The 19360-nt window shown below is 38.5% G+C and overlaps 1 protein-coding gene across 1 annotated transcript in view; it reads right to left on the reverse strand.

Moving 5' to 3' along the window:
• HRASLS (HRAS like suppressor) overlaps positions 1-7967 on the reverse strand; it is a 16072-nt gene extending 8105 nt beyond the window's left edge. The window contains exons 1-2 of the mRNA XM_011381428.2: positions 7792-7967; positions 1023-1161 (exon numbers count right to left, since the gene is read on the reverse strand). Of these exons, the coding sequence (XP_011379730.1) occupies positions 1023-1161 (139 nt within the window). The 5' untranslated portion in view covers positions 7792-7967. The remainder of the gene's footprint in view (positions 1-1022; positions 1162-7791) is intronic.
• Between the last annotated feature and the right edge of the window lie 11393 nt (positions 7968-19360).

The raw sequence follows: 19360 nt of genomic DNA on the forward strand, positions 1-19360 counted from the left end.
AGGGTCAGAGCATATGAACTCTTTTAAGTCTCTTAACTCATATTACTAAAATTTTTTCATAAATGATTCTATCAACTTATATTTCTATCAACAATATCCTTTATTCATTTCATTATACTCTTATCAACACTGATTGTTATCATTTTTTAGTCTTTGTTAAATGATAGGCATAAAATCTATCATTTTATTTTACTATTCTTAGACGACTAAAAAGTTGAAACTTTTAAAGATGGGCATTGGCTTTTGCTTTTCTCCTTCTACAAACTGATCACAACTCTCTACCCATTTGTTTTTTGGGATTTGGGTGTTTGCTGTTCCCTCAGCTTGAGAAACGCATACTCCAGATATTGTCTGCTTGGTTTCCTCACCTCTTTCGATTTGTTTTTCAAATGTTACTTTCTTATGAGATTTTCCTGACCATCCCCCAAACTTCCAGCACTTCCTATCCTGCTTTTATAATTTTTTTCTCCATATCACTTATCCCTATTCTAACATTGCTCTGTTTTCTTCACAGCCTGCTTCCTTCCCTCCCTCTCTCCCTCCCCTAGCCCTCCTTCTCCCCCCCTACTCCTCTTCCTCTTCCTTCTCCTCTTTCTCTTTCTCTCTGCTCTCTCTCTCATAAGCTTCCCTGTGAAGGAAGAGGTTTATGTATCCTCAGCATCTAGAATATCAGTTGGTACATACTGTATAATCTATAAATAGATATTGAATAAATTGAAATAATATATTTGTGTGACATATAAAGACATTGACTCTTATCATATTTGTGGCAAATATTTTCCTCATCTAATTATTTACTTTTTAATTGTTTTTTAACCACAAATTTAAACTTTTAATGTGAATTGCCCTTGTGACTTCTTCAATGCCACTTTGGTCTTAAAATGTCCTTCCTTAAACGTAGATCAGCTATATTTATCTACTTTCTACATTTTATATCCACTTTGTTTAATTTTGTACTTTTGTTCATGATTCCTTCTGTAACAAGAAAACTAAAAAGCTGGAGTGCTGGAAACAAATCTTACCTAGAGGTGCTATGTTGATAACGTAACCATCACCCAAGTACAGGGCCCAGTGCTGATAGCCAGGGCGAAATACTTCAATTAAGTCCCCTGGCTGGGGGTTGCCAGGATATTTCAAACTAAAGCAATCATTAAACGCCATCTGTAATGACAGACACAAAGAAGATCCAGCTGATACAACTTGCCAAAAGGAAATAAGTTTTAGACTTTCGCAGAAGCACAGGAAGAGAGAATTTATTGGGACTGCATTCCTTATTAAAGACTTAGACTCACACTTCATCCTCTTCTTTGAATGATTCCAACACTGAATTATTTGTGCACAAGTGAACAAGTGGAGAAAGAATTTGTCTGCTAGTGCTTAATTTTTTATAGCAATGTTTCTCATCCTGATCAACTCCAGAGTTTCTTTATTACAATAAGCATTTTATAATTCTGTTTTTAAATCCAGAAATTCACACATATTGTAATTTACCTAGACACAAAATTTCAAAGATATATTAATATGATGCCTTATTTGGAATAGAAAAAGGAAGGAAATTTATATCAACATCTATTTCACCATGTAAATATTCAGTTCATGACTATACGAAAACATATAATAAAGTATCTATATGCTCATACTTACAGAGCATGAAAAAGTCAGGATTCAGAAGCAGAAGAGAAGTCTTTCAGCCTTTTATATAGCAGCATAGTAAAATAAAAAAGCAGAGGTATAGCTGGACGCTAATATTCTGGCAAAAAAAAGTACTTTGTATTGCAAAACTTTGTGAGTTAATTTAAGCAGACATAAGTTCCAGTCTCAGATGAGTGACCAGCCAGATATTCAGGCATCCCGAGGGATACAGGACATTTCTTCCTTGTGCTGAACCATGCTGTGCATGTCTAGGCACTCTGCCTCCACCTACTTAGCATCAGTAAATGCCCTTTGTCATTGTGACAACCACAAACAGCCCACAGATTTTCACCATGTACCTACTGCTCCGCATTCTCTCTTAGTCCTCACTTACTGATTCTAGAAATAGTGCAAAGTGGTCAGTGTAGAAGTGGAGCTATTTGGAAGGTCGGGGAATTCATCATATTGATGAGTATGTCTGAAAATTCTAAGTTTGGTGAGTTTTTCCTGTTAAATCAATACTTTTCAGAGAAAAAACATAAAAATCTTTGACAGTTGATTTTTATGGAGGGTTACATTTTACACATATGGCACAGAAGTAGAATGAGTCAGTAAGAGGAACTTATGTACAACGATCAATAATCAAAAAGAGATTCAATGCTACATCCATGTTGAATATCTAACTGTTCCTCAGCATTTCTCAAACTAATGTAGATAGGTAGAATCACTTACAAAATAAATCCAAGCACCAGAAAGGGAAACTTCCAAGTCATCTGAATTATAATTATAATAGCATAGGCTAATGACTTGGGGATACAAACTATCATTTTTCTGGCCCTCTAAAAGACTTTTTTACAACCATTAATATTGGGAGGGTGTTTTCCCCAGTATTTGTATGCCATCTGTTGAAAACTTGAATCATCATCACACTGGCACAGAAATGTGGCCAAATGTAAGCAGTCCATCTGTTGAAAAATAACTATTAAAACAACTTTATAGAAACCATTAAGTCTAACCACTCTCTCAAATATGTTTGGGTCTTATTAATATGGCAGTTCACAATTTGGCCACGTGGGTACTAAAAGGAAAAACAGATAATATACTATAATATAAACAAACACACTTTCTATGAATAGGAATCAGTGAACACACACAGCTGCATGCTAGCGTTCAAAGACCTAGTGAAGCTTACAATAATAACCACTATCTAAACAGAGAGCACTTTGTAATGTAACTGTTTATTTTCAAATGCAATATTCTCGATTAACCTTATTTAATTTTTTTTAAAAAACCTACAACTATTTGAGCCTATTATGTTATTAACCCATTTTACAGATAAAAAGTGACAGTAGAAAATACCAACTTTGGGGAAAATCCCACCAAAACCTTTACATTATAAACTACAGAGAGGAAAATAACTGGACCAGGTGTTAAAAATGTGACATCTTGTCTCTGGTCTTCTATTTGCTTGTCTTGTCAGTTTGGGAAAGTTATTCACATTGTCTGAGTCTCAATTTCTTCATTTTGAAGGCAGGTATTAGAGAACATAAGGCAGGCTGAATTGTTTATTTCAAAAAACTATTGCAAATAACCTTTCATGAACTGGCTAAAAGCTGTTGCAAGTGCTTTGTGAACTGTCAAGAGCTAGGCAGGTAGATAGTGAGAGAGGTGGCTGTTTGTAAAGATAGAGACATTAGTTGATGGTTTATGTGTGATTTTAGTTCCTTATCCTTTCTTTCAGCCATGGTAATTCTGTGGAATGGATGATTCCACTGCAAAATTTTAATATTTTAACACATTTTAAATTCTGACATATAGCTTGTAAAGCGATTTACGAAATGTAAGCTAATGTTTTCATGAAGTCCATCATATTTATAAAGAGGGATGACAGGATAACAAGAAAAACATTTCATATGCGCAAGCTCTCAAGAAACTAAGGGAGGATACTGGAAGCAAATATGTAAGGGGAAAGCGATTTCTGACACCAAACACTTGGAATCACGGCAATTTACTGCAGAAAGGTACTTCAGATATTATCTAACTCGCTGCTCTCCGAAATTGCTTTTAACAGTGGGGCCCTGTATCAAACCAAATACCAGATGGACCCACAATAATATAAAACATGAAAAGCAGCCCTTCCCTGGACAAAGCCAGGGAGAGGCATGAGAGTCCTATCTGTCCCTCAATGCTGCTGCTACTAAGTAAGGCTCCTGGGGCTCCAGACCTTCCAGGAATGGAGCCTGAATGACACCCGTACAGTTCCAGTGCATCCACCTTATTTTTAAGACAGGAAACAGACCCAGGCAGGTAATTTGACTTGGTCAAGATCGTGTGCTATTTTACAAAAAAGATTCTCAATAAATGGCACTGGAGCAATTGGACTTTCATTGAGGAAAAGAGAAAAAGAAAAAAACTTTGACCTAGTCTCGTAACTTACAGAAAAAATAATTCAGAATGGATCATGAACTTAACTGTAAAACATAAAACTATAGAACACTGGGGAAAAATCATGGAGGAGAAAACCCTCAGGTCCTACAGTAAACAAAGAGTTTTTAGACTTGTTACCAAACGTACTATCCATAAAAGGAAAAACTGGCAATTGGATGTCCTCAAAATTAAAAACATTTGCACTGTAAAATATCTGTTAAAAAGACAAAAAGACAAGCTATGGAGTGGGAGAAAATATTTGCAAACCACATATTCAAGAAAGCACTAGTATGGAGAACGTATAAAGAACTCTCGAAACTCAGCAACAAAAAAGCAAAGAATACAATTAGAACTTGAGCAAAAGACACAAAGACATATTTTAACAAAGAAGAGACACAGATGTCAAGTAAGGCATGTTGAACAACACCAGCCATTATAGAAATGCAGATTAAAACCAAAATGAGATAGCACAACACATCTACCACAATAGTTAAAATAAAAAAATAGTGACCACAGAAAATGTTGGCAAGGATGCAAAATAACTGGATCGCTCATTATTAGTGAAAATATAAAACAGTATAGCCACACTAGAAGAAGTCTGACAACTCCTTTAAAAACTGAACTTCTAACTTCCATATGATACAGCAATTGCACCTTAGCCACTTATCCCAGAGACTGAAGACAATGAAGATTTACATTAACACAAAAACCTATACACAAATGTTTACGGCAGCTTATTCATAATAACCAAAAACTGGAAACAATCTAGATGACCTTCAATAGGTGAAGAGTTAAACAAATGGGGTACAGCCATACTACGGAACACTACTACCAAGGAATAAAAAGGAAGAAGGAATTGATACCTGAAAGAATAATGACCTGGTTGAATCTCCAGAGAGTTATGCCGAGTGGAAAAAAAAAAAAAAGACAAAAGGTTATATAATGTATGATTCTATTTACATCAACATTTTCAAAATGATAAAATTATAGAAATAGAGAATGAATGGTGATTGCCAGGGGTTCAGTTAGGATGGGATAGAAGGAAGTGGGTGTGGCTATAAAAAGGTAACATCTCTGTGGTGTCAACGTCAGTCTCCTGGTTGTGATATTGTACTGTAGTTTCGCAAGAGGTTACCATTGGGGGAAACTAGGTAAAGATACAAGGGATCGCTCTGTACTATTTCCTAAAAACCACGTATGAAAATATGATTATCTCAAAACAAAATCATTAATTTAAAAAAAAAAGATCATTTTTTTAAAAACAAAGTATAGAAGAGGACCAATATGTGGAAATTACATTGAGGCGGTTTTGAGCTATATATAAGAAAATTTTTTCTTTTATTGAAGGTGACTCAACAATGGAATGGAGCACCTTGTACAGATAGCAGTTTCTGTCACTGGGAATATTTAAACACAGTCAGGTTTGAGAAAAATATGATTTCCAGGGTAAGGAGGTCCCTTTCAACTCTAATGTTCTCTCATTCTATTTCCCAAGAACTGTGCTAGGTGTAATCCTCAAATCAACACCACAGAATAGATATTATTATTTCCTCCATTTTAAAGATGAGGAACCTGATGTTCGTAGTAGTTTAGGAACTCGCTCAAAATCATGCAGCAGAAAAGGGCAGAACCCAAACCTGGATTCAGATTAGCCTACCTCCATGGTCGGCTCCTAATCCTAACTGCTTCTATCCATGTACACTATACTGCCTCCCTTGCTAACGATTCCCGTAGCCCCTCTTGCACACTGTTAGACTGATTAACAACTGTGAGCTGATTATTATGATCACAATTTTACGGATGAGTTAAGTATCAGACCCAAAGTCACACAGGTCGTAAGTGACAGAATTAGAATTCAATTCCAGCTGTGTCTTCTTATTCCAAACTGCATGCTCTTTCTTTATACCACTGATTAACATCGTTAAACAGAGGAATTTCTACTAAACAATATTTTGTCTTCTCCCTCTTCCCAAATATCCATTAGATAGAGAAGCTGCAAAACACACAGAAAATATATTTCATATAACAACAAAGGAAGTTTTTAAATATTCATATGTGGAACCAGTGAGTAATGGGAAGTAGAGCCTTGGGGAACCTCTGCTCTTCTTCTGCAGGGGAGGTGTCAAGGTGGGGCTAGATGCATCGAGAAGATGCCGGGACTCAGACCTTAGCCTACCTGTTTGTGCAATTTGATTTACATTTATCACATCTACCCTCTTCATTAAGGCACAGGTATGTAGGGCTGCATAAATATGATAACACGAAACCAATTAATGATACATTTATAAAGTCCTCTACTGCGATCTGTGTGTGTCATCTTTTAGGTAAAAATATTTCATTTTAACAGTTCATCTGTACATAATTGTTTGCCTAGTTTATAATAAAGAGCGGCATAAAGATAAGCCTAAAATCTTTGTACAAGAAATTTCCTGTTTCAACTGCCAAAACAGGCTGTCCTGTTTATAGCTCCAGGTTGATCCCTGGGGATGCACCAAAAGAAATAACTGCCCCCTGCACAGACAGAAACAGGCTGATTAACTGTTGCTCACGTCCATGAGGCCAGCTGTGTTACAGGAATACTAAGAGCACTTTTCACAAACTACTCCCAAGAACGCTACTGGAAGTTTGAAACAGGATCACAGGTTATCCCTATAGTCCCACAGTCTCCCAGTTCAGTTTGGGCCCTTTCCCACTCCATCTCCATATTTTATCCACAGTCCTGCTACGCTGAGATGGCTCCACGAAACCTTGTGCTCTCACACTGGCAAATTCAGACCCTCAGAGCTATAAGGATCCGTGGTCCAACGTCCTTATGCTCCAGCTGAGGGTTCCACCTCCTAGCCAGATGAACCATCCACAGCCACTGCACTGTCATACTCTGTTTGGAATTCCTCCAGAGCTCCCCACTACCAATTCTCCATTTTATTCCCTCTATAATGGTGGCCTCCTCACTCCTACATTCTAGCAAACCAAACTATTCCTTATTTCTCACACTCATCTGGAGTTTAGTTGCTAACACTGAACGTTCTTACCTGGAACGTACTGTCCATGTCTAAATGCCCCACTTCCTCCCCCAGGTCTTCCTACAGACAGCCAGAAATGACATCTCCTTGTGAGTTTCCAGGGTGCCTTGTATCTGAGGCCCACTGAGTTTCCCACACCTGCGTCAGGTACTGGTGTCTGGGGAGTTTTCTCTTTTGCTCCACATGTAGGACTGGTTCTTGTTTATCTCTAGATCTCCGGTTTCCTGCGAAGTGCCTGGCACAAATAACTGCTGAGCAAATGTTTCATGAATGAAGAGCAACCCAAGCCCAAGGACAGAGTGGCTGAGTTTTTCCAGCACTAAATCATATTCATAGTCCTGAATACCAACCTAATATCACCACCTTTATTTTCCAAATCTAATATTTTATAATAATAATTACTTGTATTATTTTTCATCTCAATGAGGATTGCAAGTTTATAAAGCTGTGGTAAGCCAGACTTGGTTTCTAGTCCCAGTTTTGCCATTTAATAGCTGCGAAACTTGGGTGAGTGAGTCTCTTTCCCTGAGGACTCCGCTCTCTCATTTGTTATAAATAAACAAACAAACAAACAAATAAAATTTAAAAAGAGGGGTATGGGTTACATTATGTAGATGCTCTCTACTAGTCATCCGAGCTTTTTCCGTGACACTGGTTCAAAGAAGGTTTTTTAGGGGCCTGGAAGTCCTCCCTCCCTCTCCCAGCACACCTCTTAAGCCCGGGAAGTCTTCCCCCACCGGTGGCAGCTGCGGGGGTCCTGGGGTCGCCCTGGCCTCGCAGCTGCTGGCCTCCCGCTAGTGGCCGCGGGCCGACTCCATCTGTTCCGGGAGGAGGTCAAGGCGACAGCGGCGGATTACCAACCCACGGCGGCCACCACTGCCAACGCCAGCCCTGCCGCGCGGAAACGCCCCGGCGCCAGCGACACTGCAGCGCACGCGCTACCGCCGGGGGTGGGGTGGGAGTGGGGGTGGGTGCGGGCTTTCGCGCGTCTGCGCACCGCTGGCGTACCCCCTCGCACGCGCGGCACCCTCCTCACCCGGAGGAGCACCAATGCTAACCCCTGCCGTCTGCACGCAGACACCACAAACCTAGCGATTAAAACGCAGCCCTGGCGTGGTACCTAACCAGTGACGTCCCTCCCAGCTACTGGGACACTCCGGCAGAAAACTTTTATGGCTGTATTAGGCGCTACAGTTATGAAGAGAACTCGTCCTGTTGAATCCAGAAAATGTTCGTGTACACACACGAATACACACTGCACCCAATAGAAGTACGCGCCCCCTTCTAGCTCTACACACACTCCTTCATGCCAGCGGAAACAATCCTGGTCCCCGAGCCCCAGGATAGCATCTTTGACTGAGCAAAGGTGGGAGCAAGGCGTGGCCTTAAAAAACCTCTCTGCTTCTCATCATACAAACCCCTACATGATATGTGCTTGTAAGCCTGGTCCAGCGCCCAGAGGTTATGAGGACACACACCTACTGGACCTCACTCCCTGGACCCCTGCCTCCCACCACCCTCCAACCTAAGATCTACTTCAGAGTGGGAAGAGAGGAGAAAGAAGAAAGCCAAAAGGAGAAAGCTTAAGGAAGGGTATGCCGGCGCCTAGACCTCCGGACACCAGTTTTCTCTAGTGGGAAATTCACCTGGCTTCAGATGGGGCCTTCATTAAAGACAAGACTCTCAGGCAGCCCATTCCCTTCCTCGCCTCCCCTGCCTTGCCTTTCCTGCCCGGCCCTGCTGTGTCCCTAACAGAGGGCTGGTTCTGGATAAACAAGCAGAGCAAGTCCCTTCTTCAGCGTGACCTGGGTGCATGTGACAGAGCAGGGCCTAACAGGCTCTCTTTCAGGCCAGGTGGGCCAGCAGGGGCCTCCAGGAATACAGCCATGTGAGTTTAAAAATAAAGCTGAGCATGAAGAGGATCCTTTTTCTCATTGCTTAAAAAGGGAGGCCAGGAACACTAACCAGCTAAGTAAGGAAGCCTGCCAGACTGCTTGCTAAGTGAACTTTTTGGAGCACTGCACAGGACTTTCCTTCAAACAAGTCATAACCTAGATTTTTACTCTGATGTAAATGGAATCCCAGCTAAAAAGAAAGATTTTTTTTCCTACCGATTCAAAGGCCGAAATAGCTTGCTAATTTTATGTGTTTTGTCACCATGGGATAAGAACTGCCTAAAAATGCAGCAACATTTAGAAAAGAATCGGGTTCTGATGTGAAAGTTAAGGGTGAACCTGGCTTTGACATCTTCCAAAGACATTGAAAGCATGCGGGATCCACATATAATTATTGGTAAAGCGGAAACTAGAACACTTGAGAGGTTGTAGCTTTTTAAAATGAGTTTACTTTTTTTCACATGTTTCCTATTTATTTTTAGAGTTACAAACAATCAAACAGCTTTCACTACCCTTTAAATGTCTCAAAGAGAGAGCCATAAATATACATTTGCTTTATGTTCCCCAACTATTTCAATTTAGTCATCACTGAAGGAAGTGGTTCATGATTATATACAGAAGAGTTATTGTGAGCACTTATAAAGCCATCCTGCTTATGAGCTAAATTTGTTATGTTTGCCAGGTTAATCTGTTTTCTCTCATCAGACACTTAATCATCCAGTCTCCTCCCTACATTATGAATTCATGAATGTCAGCTGAGGAGGGTTGCTCAGTCAGGGCAAAATGATAAATTATATTTTCATTTTGGGGTATTTGTGATTAAATGCATCATAATAGAATTAAAATGAAATAAATCTTGTGTTTTTACTTCTAGATCCCTGTCAGGTGCAGATAAAATGTATTTGGTTAAGAACGAATTCAATTCAGTGTCTGAATGGAATTTGCAGGAGAAAACAGAGGAAGCTTTGTAGTTCGGGAGAGCTCCGAGTTCTCGCAGGTACTCCATGGATGAACAGCACAGAATTAAAATTTCCATTCAGAAAGAATGGGGAATTTGTCTTGGGCTGTAATAATCAGTTTGTCTGAATCTAGAGCTGCAATCTTGGGATCTCAAGGGTGGTGGTACATGGTATATGATGGGAGGAAATGTTAGATTACAACCAAATAACCAGTTCCCATTATTTTGGCTATTATATGAAGAGAAGCATCACGTATATGCCACTCTCTTTTGCTGCCTAGTTGGGTTGAAAGGGTCGAAACATATTGAAATAATCATAATAGAGATGATTTAGTCATGTTGTTAAATGAATAAGGTCCACATTCCAGCAAAAGCCCTGTGAGGTCACAAGTCACTATTTGCTTTTTTAACACTTAGAAACTAAAACCAATAGTATTGGCATTGTATAATATTACACTAACCTCAAAAAAAAAAAAAACAAACTTGTTTTTTGGTGCAAGTTTTACAATTACAAATTACTTTCATATCCTTTAATCGCATTTGATCCTCACAACAAACCAGTGACTACTCAGTTCCTGGCAGTTGCTGTGAGGCCTGACCATGTTGCTCCCCACTTAAGGTCTGCAGGAGAAGGACCCAGATCAGACCTCTTGGTCAGAAGCTCTTTCTCTACTCAGACTTCCTCTTTTATTGAACAGCAAAAGCTAAGTCCTTCTTTTAGTTGAAAACATACACACATATACACACACACAAGACCAGCACAAATACAAGGTGAATGAGACCCAGCGTAAAAAAATAAAATGGTATGATAAAGATCTTATGGCCTCAACTGAGATATTTGTTGAGATAATACAGAGCTTGTTGACTACATGAGCATACTAAATGAGAGTTGACATGGTCATTCACAATGTTCCAACGCTACCCCTTAAATCCATGCCGTTAAAGTAAAACCTTTTTTCGTGACTGGAATATCCAGGCAACATGTCTGTTCAAGATTAGATTTTTGTACAAATTGCTCCAGCCTCTCACTCAATCTGCTTTGTACATTCTTGGTCAATATGCTTGGAATTAGAAATCTATTTCCCTACAGAGTCCTCGTGCAGTGTACATTCAAGCTTTGTCATATCTCTGTGACTGCTGCTTCCCAGTGGTTACGTGCATTTAAAATTACTAAGCTTTGTAAGTTAGGCTGAGCCGTCTCTGGGGAAGTCAAGGGGACAGGTAGAGAAAAGAATGATTTAAAGAAGCCCAGGTCAGAGGCACAGAAACCTATCAGCATGTGGCAAGAAAGGAAGGATATGGGTATGCCTTCTATAGAAGAAGTTGCTTGCATTCTGCCCAGGAAAAAGGCGAAGGAAAAACCATACAGGGTGGATCAGACGTCTTGGGTTCTAATCCTAGTTCTGCCACTTGCTAGCTGTCTGACATGGGACATGTGCCATGTATAAAATGGGGACAGTAATAAAATTGCCTGCCATTTTTACAGATTTGTAAAAAGGTCTTTTAAATACACAAAAAAATCTTATTATGTATTAAAAAAAAGGGTAAATTCAAATCATGATTGATCGGTAGATATAACTCAACGGTATCTTTGAAAATGACACATTTCATCACATTCATGAAGAGAAATGGCTAAATATATACATAATATTCCCACTTTTCCTATTTGCCTCTTTCCATTTTAAATTCCAAACAAGTTGTTGTATTTATTAATTGTAACATTTACACAGCATAAATATCTGTCACTGAAAAGTGATACTGACTAGTAGTTAAAACTTTATTGTCTTTTATTAGTCTGAAAAAGAAAAGCGCATCACTAAACAGAGGCCACAGATATGAGTGATTTCAGGGACTTTGCCTTAGGGGAAAAATCATACAATGCGGGACTTTGCCTTAAGGGAAAATCTATAATGCATTTGGGAAAAGGTAATTTTGACTCGGCCCTCTATAAAATGCTAAATTTCTGCACAAAATCTTAAAGCACAAGTGTTTACGGGACTCTTGGTGACAAGAAAAACGATAGTAAATGTGCCTTAACACTAAAATTCCCGTATCCATGGAAACCCATGAAATTCTGTAAGTGCACACGCATGTGGCCTACAGTATTTATTGAAGGGCTGAGGCAGCCGTTGGGGATTACTGTGCTCTGAAAGCTGACAGATTGCAGGAGATGCTCATCACAGGCATGGATGTCCTTCCCTGCTAACTGTAATTACAGAGAAATATCTGAAATCAGAAATCTCAGATATTATGGTGAAAAGAATACGTTTATATGTTTACATGTACTTATACAGTGAGTTAAATCAGATTTTTATTCAGAAAAGTCTTGAGAAACCATCAGTGTTTCCCTGTCCTCCACATTTATAGCTATATTCTAAAACTCTCTATATTTTCTGTTTGTGCAAATCCAGATATTTCTTAAATGTTAGGAGAGAATGCCACAAATTTTTATGAAACTGTTTATTCCTGGTCAGTGTTTCCTAATGTATAATAGCTTTAAAAAGCAAAGTGCATAATAATATTGGAAGGAAAAAAATCAGCTACAGATATCTGAAGTGTTTATATAACCAAGGACCAATATTCGAATAAAATAAAATAAATACTATCTATAGAGTCATATTCACACAGTGCTCTAATTTTTAAAACATATATCATCTCATTTAGTCCTTACATCAATCTCGACAGGTATTATTATCATTCCCATTTTCCCTTCTACTGTCAAGTCTTTGATATTTTTTTAATATTCTTTCTCAAGTATTATTTTGGATTTTAAAGATATAGAAACAGTCTGTGTTTTGGTTGAAATACAATATATTGAAACAGGTAAAATTATAATGAGTTCTTTAAAATACTCTGTGTTTTATACTCACTGAAGTTTTCTTTTTAACATTTTTTTATGTTTGGCTATCTGAAGATATGCCGCTTTATATAGTAGCCATTAGCCACATGTGGTTACTGAGCACTTGAAATGTGGCTTCTGTCATATGTTGAAATGATAACATTTGCATATTCAACTAAATAAAATATGTGACTTTTATTTCACCTGTTTCTTTCACTTTTTAATACGCTTATTAAATATTTAAAATTGTATATGTGGTTGTTACTATATTTCTTTTGGATAGCACTGCTCTAGCGAAATTCTACAAGCCTTCCAAAAGGGTCTATTTTTGATCTTTTAGTGTATGCCAGACTCATTCGGTCTTGTGCTTGACCCACCACACTTTTCACCAGAATAAGGAATGCAGATTGCATTCATCTAAAAGAAGTACTTTAAAATTATCCTTCTCTTTGTGAGCCAGATTTCTCTCCTTTTCTCCCATACAATTCTCCATGGCAGAATCCCAACAAACAAATCGAACTTCTTCTCCTTTATCTTTGCTTCCAGAGAGGCAATGAGACTGATGTGCTGTCCCTGTGAAACTCAGAAAACCCCGTCTGCGCAGGACCCAGAGTTCGCTAGAAAAAGCACAGTCAGTGCCAGACAAAGCCTGATAAGCTCTGAGGAAGACAGTGCTGCCCTATGTTGAAACTGGTTCAGCCATCTCCATCTGCATTGAGAAAATAGTAGAAGCTATTTTGTATTATCATCTCGTATTATTATTATTATTATTGTAATCTGAACTCAGATTACACTTTGAGTTGTCATCTCAATGCTCATTAACTGGCTGTGTGACTTTTGTCAAATAGTTTAGGCCATCTGTGCCTCCGTTTTCTTTTATTCCATTGTATTTCAACGGAGTTTAACAATTAAGTAAATTTTATAGAAAAGCCCTTATATAAGAGTTTAGAATGATTCAACTCTAATGATTCAATTTGAACTCATAAAACTGAAAATAAAAGAATACATGAAGAAATAATAGTTTTGCTTCCAGCTATATCAAGACTACTTTCAGCTGCAAATAGGAGAATGCCACATTAATAGTGGATTAAACACGGAGTTTATTTTTCTCATATATCAAGAAGTCTGAAGATAAGCCCTTGTTGGAAAGATACCTAGTATAAAACCATTGCAAATCCTGGTGGTTTGACCTTCAAAATATATAGAATCTAACCTTTCTCTCTACCTCCACCATTCCCACTTATGGCCAGCAAATACCATCTCTTACAGTATTATTCTAACTTTTCTCCCTGCTTCCTTTCTTAACATTTTCTATATCCAACAGCAAGAAAGTTTTTTTGAAGTATCAGAAAGTAAAATTTAAGTACTGTTTTGCTCCCCTACTCAAAATCCTGCAGTGATTTCTTATGTCCTTCAGAATGAAATCTAAAATCTTTATGACAGCATTCAAGCCTCTAAATGACCTGGACACCCATGATCTCTCTTATCTCATTCTCTTTATTTTCCCTGTTGCTCACTCTGTTCTGGCCTCTCTGGTCTCCCTGCGGCTCCTTGAACATGCTAAGCATGTTTTGCCTCAGGGCCTTTGCATGTGCTATTTGCTCTTTCTGGAGCACTCCTTCCTACTGTCCAACCCCTACATGTCTTCATGACTTGCTCCCTCGCTTCCTTCAGCCCTCTCAGATGTCACTTTATCAGATAGACCCTCCTTTATCAACACATAAAATATCATCTCCATCACTCTCCAAATCCCTTATCTTTATTATTATTATTTATTTATTTATTTATTTTTTACCATACTTCTTAACTCTAATAGACATATAATTATTGGCTGTTTTTCCTCTCACTAAAAAGTAAACTCCCTATAAGCAGGGACATATGAATCCCTAGCACTAGTATAGTTCTACATAATAAACATTCAATAGATGGAGGTTGAATGAATACTTCTGCAACTGAATGATATCAAGTCCCTCCGTCAGTGTCTCTGCAACTCTCTTTGACCTTCTCCTCCTTGAGGCAAGAGGGCTGCAGCAGCCCCCACCATCATGTTCTCACGCAACCACCTTCAGAAGTGGAAAGCAGTGGGGCAGAGCCTTTTTCCTGCTACACTTCTATCTTAAGGAGAACAATACCTCTCCTAGAATCTCCTAACAGACTTTTCTTCATATTTTATTGACTACAACTGGGTCAGGGGTTTCCCCCATCTGCAAGAGAGACTGAATAAAATTTTGGCTTTTTTAGTCTTTAGAGAAGGAGACAAGAATGAAGAAATAATGTGATTAATAAAACCGTCGTGCCAACAAAATGTCATGCTTAGTACACACCAATTACATCGCATGGCTGGTGAGAAATTTGGTAAACCATGAGATCCTGAAGCACTCAGTAGAGTGTTTTTATCCTGTAATGCTCCTGTTTGTCCCACCCTTCACATCTTGAAAATGTAGCCATTTATATGACTTATCTTTTCAATTTAATTACTGTTCCATTAAATGAAAACATTTTCAAATAATTGCATAGAAAAAATTTCTTATGTAATTCTATTAGAGATGGTTGATAGAAGGCTATATCAAAGGGAGAACTGGGTAGACAGATAAAAAAAAATGACCAAAGGCGTACATGCTTCAGAATGAGACAAGAAAAGAAAAGCTGAGAGAAGGTCTGCTAAGAGATTAATGCAGCTGTGCTGGTGGGGAGGTGGGGAGAGTTGGGGGTACAGAAGGAAGGACAGGAGCCAGAGGTAAGACTTTCCTACTTGATTTTGCATCCTTATTCGTGCTTTGCAAAAGAACCAGGACCAGTTTTTTTATGTGACCTTTGTAAATCAGACACTCAGACAGAATGTTGGACAGGAATTTATTTTTCCTTTTAAATAATTTACCAAAGCTCAGTTCTCGACAGGTTAATGCTGTGTGGCCCATGACAGTGTCTTCCAAGTTCTAAGAGAGTCTGAAAAAGGTGTTAGGATTTGGATGCCCAATCAAGCTCTTCTCTTCACATCTTTCATGAACTATCATGGCTTCATATATCAACCATAGAGTGAAGATATATATTTCAGGTGTGAAATATGGGGCAGTAGATAAGAAAGCATGCTCTACAGGACTCCACGTATGGAGAGAAGAGGCGAGGAGAGACTCCTTACCTTCTAATTCAGGCATTCTGTATCCCATGCCTCCAATTCTTGGGCACAAATGAAAATAATGGCTTAGAATCCCAGAGCCCTAGAAACAGAAGGTCTCAAAGAAAGGACCTTAAGGTACCAGTACCTGCACCACTAGACTTTCAAGTAAGCCTTCCATGCAGACACTCTGCAACCACACTGTTTTCTCCTGTAGCCATTTAAAGAGTAAGGACAGATTTCCATGTTTTGTAATGACATTTAGGATGACATGTGAGGCAGACATTTTAAAACAAATGACATTTGACTACCCACCCACTCAGATATCTTTTGCAACAAAGCATGGTTGAGAAACAGGTAAAACAGAATTAATGAAAATTATCACTAGCTGTGAAATCTTTTTTGTCAAATGTGACATCTGTTGTCCTGGTTCACATATAGTGTCTCTTAATATCAAATTGGGAGATTCTCCAATCCATCAGAGAATGGATTTTAATTCTTTCTGTTGAATTCTTTTGCAACAAAGCATGGTTGAGAAACAGGTAAAACAGAATTAATAAAAATTATCACTAGCTGTGAAATCTTTTTTGTCAAATGTGACATCTGTTGTCCTGGTTCACATATAGTGTTTCTTAATGTCAAATTGGGAGATTCTCCAATCCATCAGAGAATGGATTTTAATTCTTTCTGTTGAATTATCAAAAAAATAGAAAATAAGAAGAGATCAGATATTTTCCTTGAGAAAATTTTATTCTCCACCAAATTCTAGTGCTTGTTCTGCATGAACCCTTGACCAGGCTGTGCTCTGAGAAGTAAGAACAGATTGCCGGGTTGTATATTCTAGCTCTGCCATGCTTAGCAGTATGACCATGGCAAGTTACTTAACCTCTCTGTTGCCCAATTTTCTCATCTCCTGTGAAGACCTACCTTTTTAAGTTAATGTGAGGATTAAACAAATTAATAAATACTTAGAATAAAACCTGGAAATGTTATGTGAATGTCAGCAATTATTGTTATCGTTGCTACCCAAAGTACATACATGATTAGTGAGTGGATACTTGGAATAATATGGTGGAAATGAAACTTCGACTAAGTAGATTTAAGGACATAGAGGAAACAAATATTTTATTTCGAAGTAAAACAGAATTGCAAAGAAAATTATAGTGTTATATTTATTTCAAAAGATATAATAGACATTGCTTTGTATAAAATGGATCACAGATGTCCTTTTCTCTCTGCCTTGATTCTTCACTAAACTGACTGGAAAATTTAGTCAGAAACTAATCATTTAATCTAAGACACTAAATCATTGAAACCAAGTTTTTAGCTCAAGGGACCTTTTTTCTTTCTCTGACCACACTGTCTGATTGAACCTATTAAGATGGCAGAATCAGTTGAACAGGTATTTTCTAGGTTTTTAGGATGCCTGAAAAAGCCTTTATTTTTTTTGTCAGATAACTAATCTTTATTCCTCCCAGGGCCACCTGAAGCTCAACTTCTTAAAGTTCAACTTCTAATAGTGATTCTCTTTGGATTATTACTAGATGAAATGTCAAAATCTTTGGCTTACTGATCCTCAATATCTATCTTATCCAGCTAGCGCTGTCATCTTTGAGGCCAGAACTTGGGATTTTGAATATAAAGTACAGTGAGTTTATCTGTGGCAAACTGGCCTATGATGGACCCATGGGCGCAGACATACTTGAGAGTGCTGTGGCTTCGTGGCGTGGATGCTGCAAAGCAGTAGCCCCGTGTGTGTGAGAGCCTCTGAAGTGCTTGCCCCAGTACTCTTCAGACTGGTGTTTGATAACTCATGTTTAATGCTGTTATGGTCTCTCATGAATATCCAAGTTGACCATTGGCGATAACTCCTGGACTGGTTGAAAATAGTACTAATATCTCCAGAATGCCTGGAAACTCCTGGAAATATATATATACATAAAAGAATAGAAGCAAATTTAAGGAAAAGGAAATGCAAAAAGAGCTCCGCTATCACCTAAGCACCCGTTTTTTTGCTGGGTTTCTTTTTCTGCCCCTCCTATCCCACCCATCCCAGCTTAACCTCCACAGGGCCACCACAATTGTTTCTAATGCAGATCTGATCATGTCATTCCCCCAATTAAACCCCTCTCTTCCACCTGCAAGATAAAGTACGAATTCCTGAGCCCTTCACTTTGGCCTTTATATCAGATCTCATTATCCCTTTCATCTCCCATTTCTCCCCACTTCTCCCACCCGACCACTCCCAGTCCCTACACTCTATGTCGTAGCCACATTCAACTACTTAAAATTCCCTGACCATGACAGATGTCATCTTATCTCCATGTTCATGCCCTTATGCCTCCTGCTTCAGTGGTAAAAGCTCCTCATCTTTCAAGGCCCAGTTCAAATGTTATCACACTCCAAAAACGAAGCAACATTTCCCTTCTCTTTCATTGCACTTTATTCATAACTCTCTGGAGCAGTGCTCGACATATGTGCTTTTCTCTCTCTCCCCTCCGTGGATTGTGAACTTCTCAGTATCAAAACCATTGATAATTTTGTGGCCTATTATTCACATTTGTGTCCTTAATACCTAACTCAGGACTCCAGTTGAATGGTGGTTAAATAAATCTTAGAGGAATCAAACTATGAATAAACTTACCTTTGTCTTATTTTCTGTCTCCCTTACTATCATTTGTCACTTCTCACCAAGGAGTCATTTTGCTAATCACAAATGTCAATTCTCACTGCTCTGATACTGTGCCCCTGAAAGACCTCAGGTAAGTTTCATCTCACTAATGCCACAAGGGTAATGAAGGATATTCTGTGGAAGCTCCTAATGCAAAATTAAACTTGATAAAAAGAAAAAAACAGCTGCCCCGTCTCACCTGCTGTCATCGGTACTGTTTCAGAAGCCACTTGCAAAGTCAGCTTTCCGACAACTCAGAAGGTGTTCAGCAGCCTCCCGTTGATTTGCTTTCTGGTGGAGCTGAAAAGGTACTGACTATAGTCAGAGAGTCTAAATTCTGGTCTTGGCCCTGCAGCTAGAAATTTATATGACTTCATGTAGGACACTTAGAGCTGAGTCTCTATTTTCTCATGCGCAAATAAGGAAAACGATCATTTCCTCAGCCCTGCTGACCTTTCGGGATTCTTACACAATTCAGAGAATGTAAAGAATTTGAAATCACTTTACAAAATAGAAAATTCATCAGGGGAATGGAGGGTAGTAATACAGAATTATTTATACCATTGCCTTGGCCGTCTGAGGTTATATATATTGTTTTCTTCAGGAAGATAAAATTAAATACAATGTCTAAGATACGCTAATTTCAACAGGAAGATCAAACTAAATATAATGTCTGAGGCATATTTTATTATCCAGATGAAAAACCAGCCTCTACCACCAGTAACCTGGGACCTTTTCAAGTATTCCCCATTCAAAATGCATTAACTGATTATCACAATTGGTACCATTTATATGTGAAA

The sequence above is a fragment of the Pteropus vampyrus genome, unplaced genomic scaffold (genome assembly GCF_000151845.1).
Source record: "Pteropus vampyrus isolate Shadow unplaced genomic scaffold, Pvam_2.0 Scaffold14, whole genome shotgun sequence".
NCBI lineage: Eukaryota > Metazoa > Chordata > Mammalia > Chiroptera > Pteropodidae > Pteropus > Pteropus vampyrus.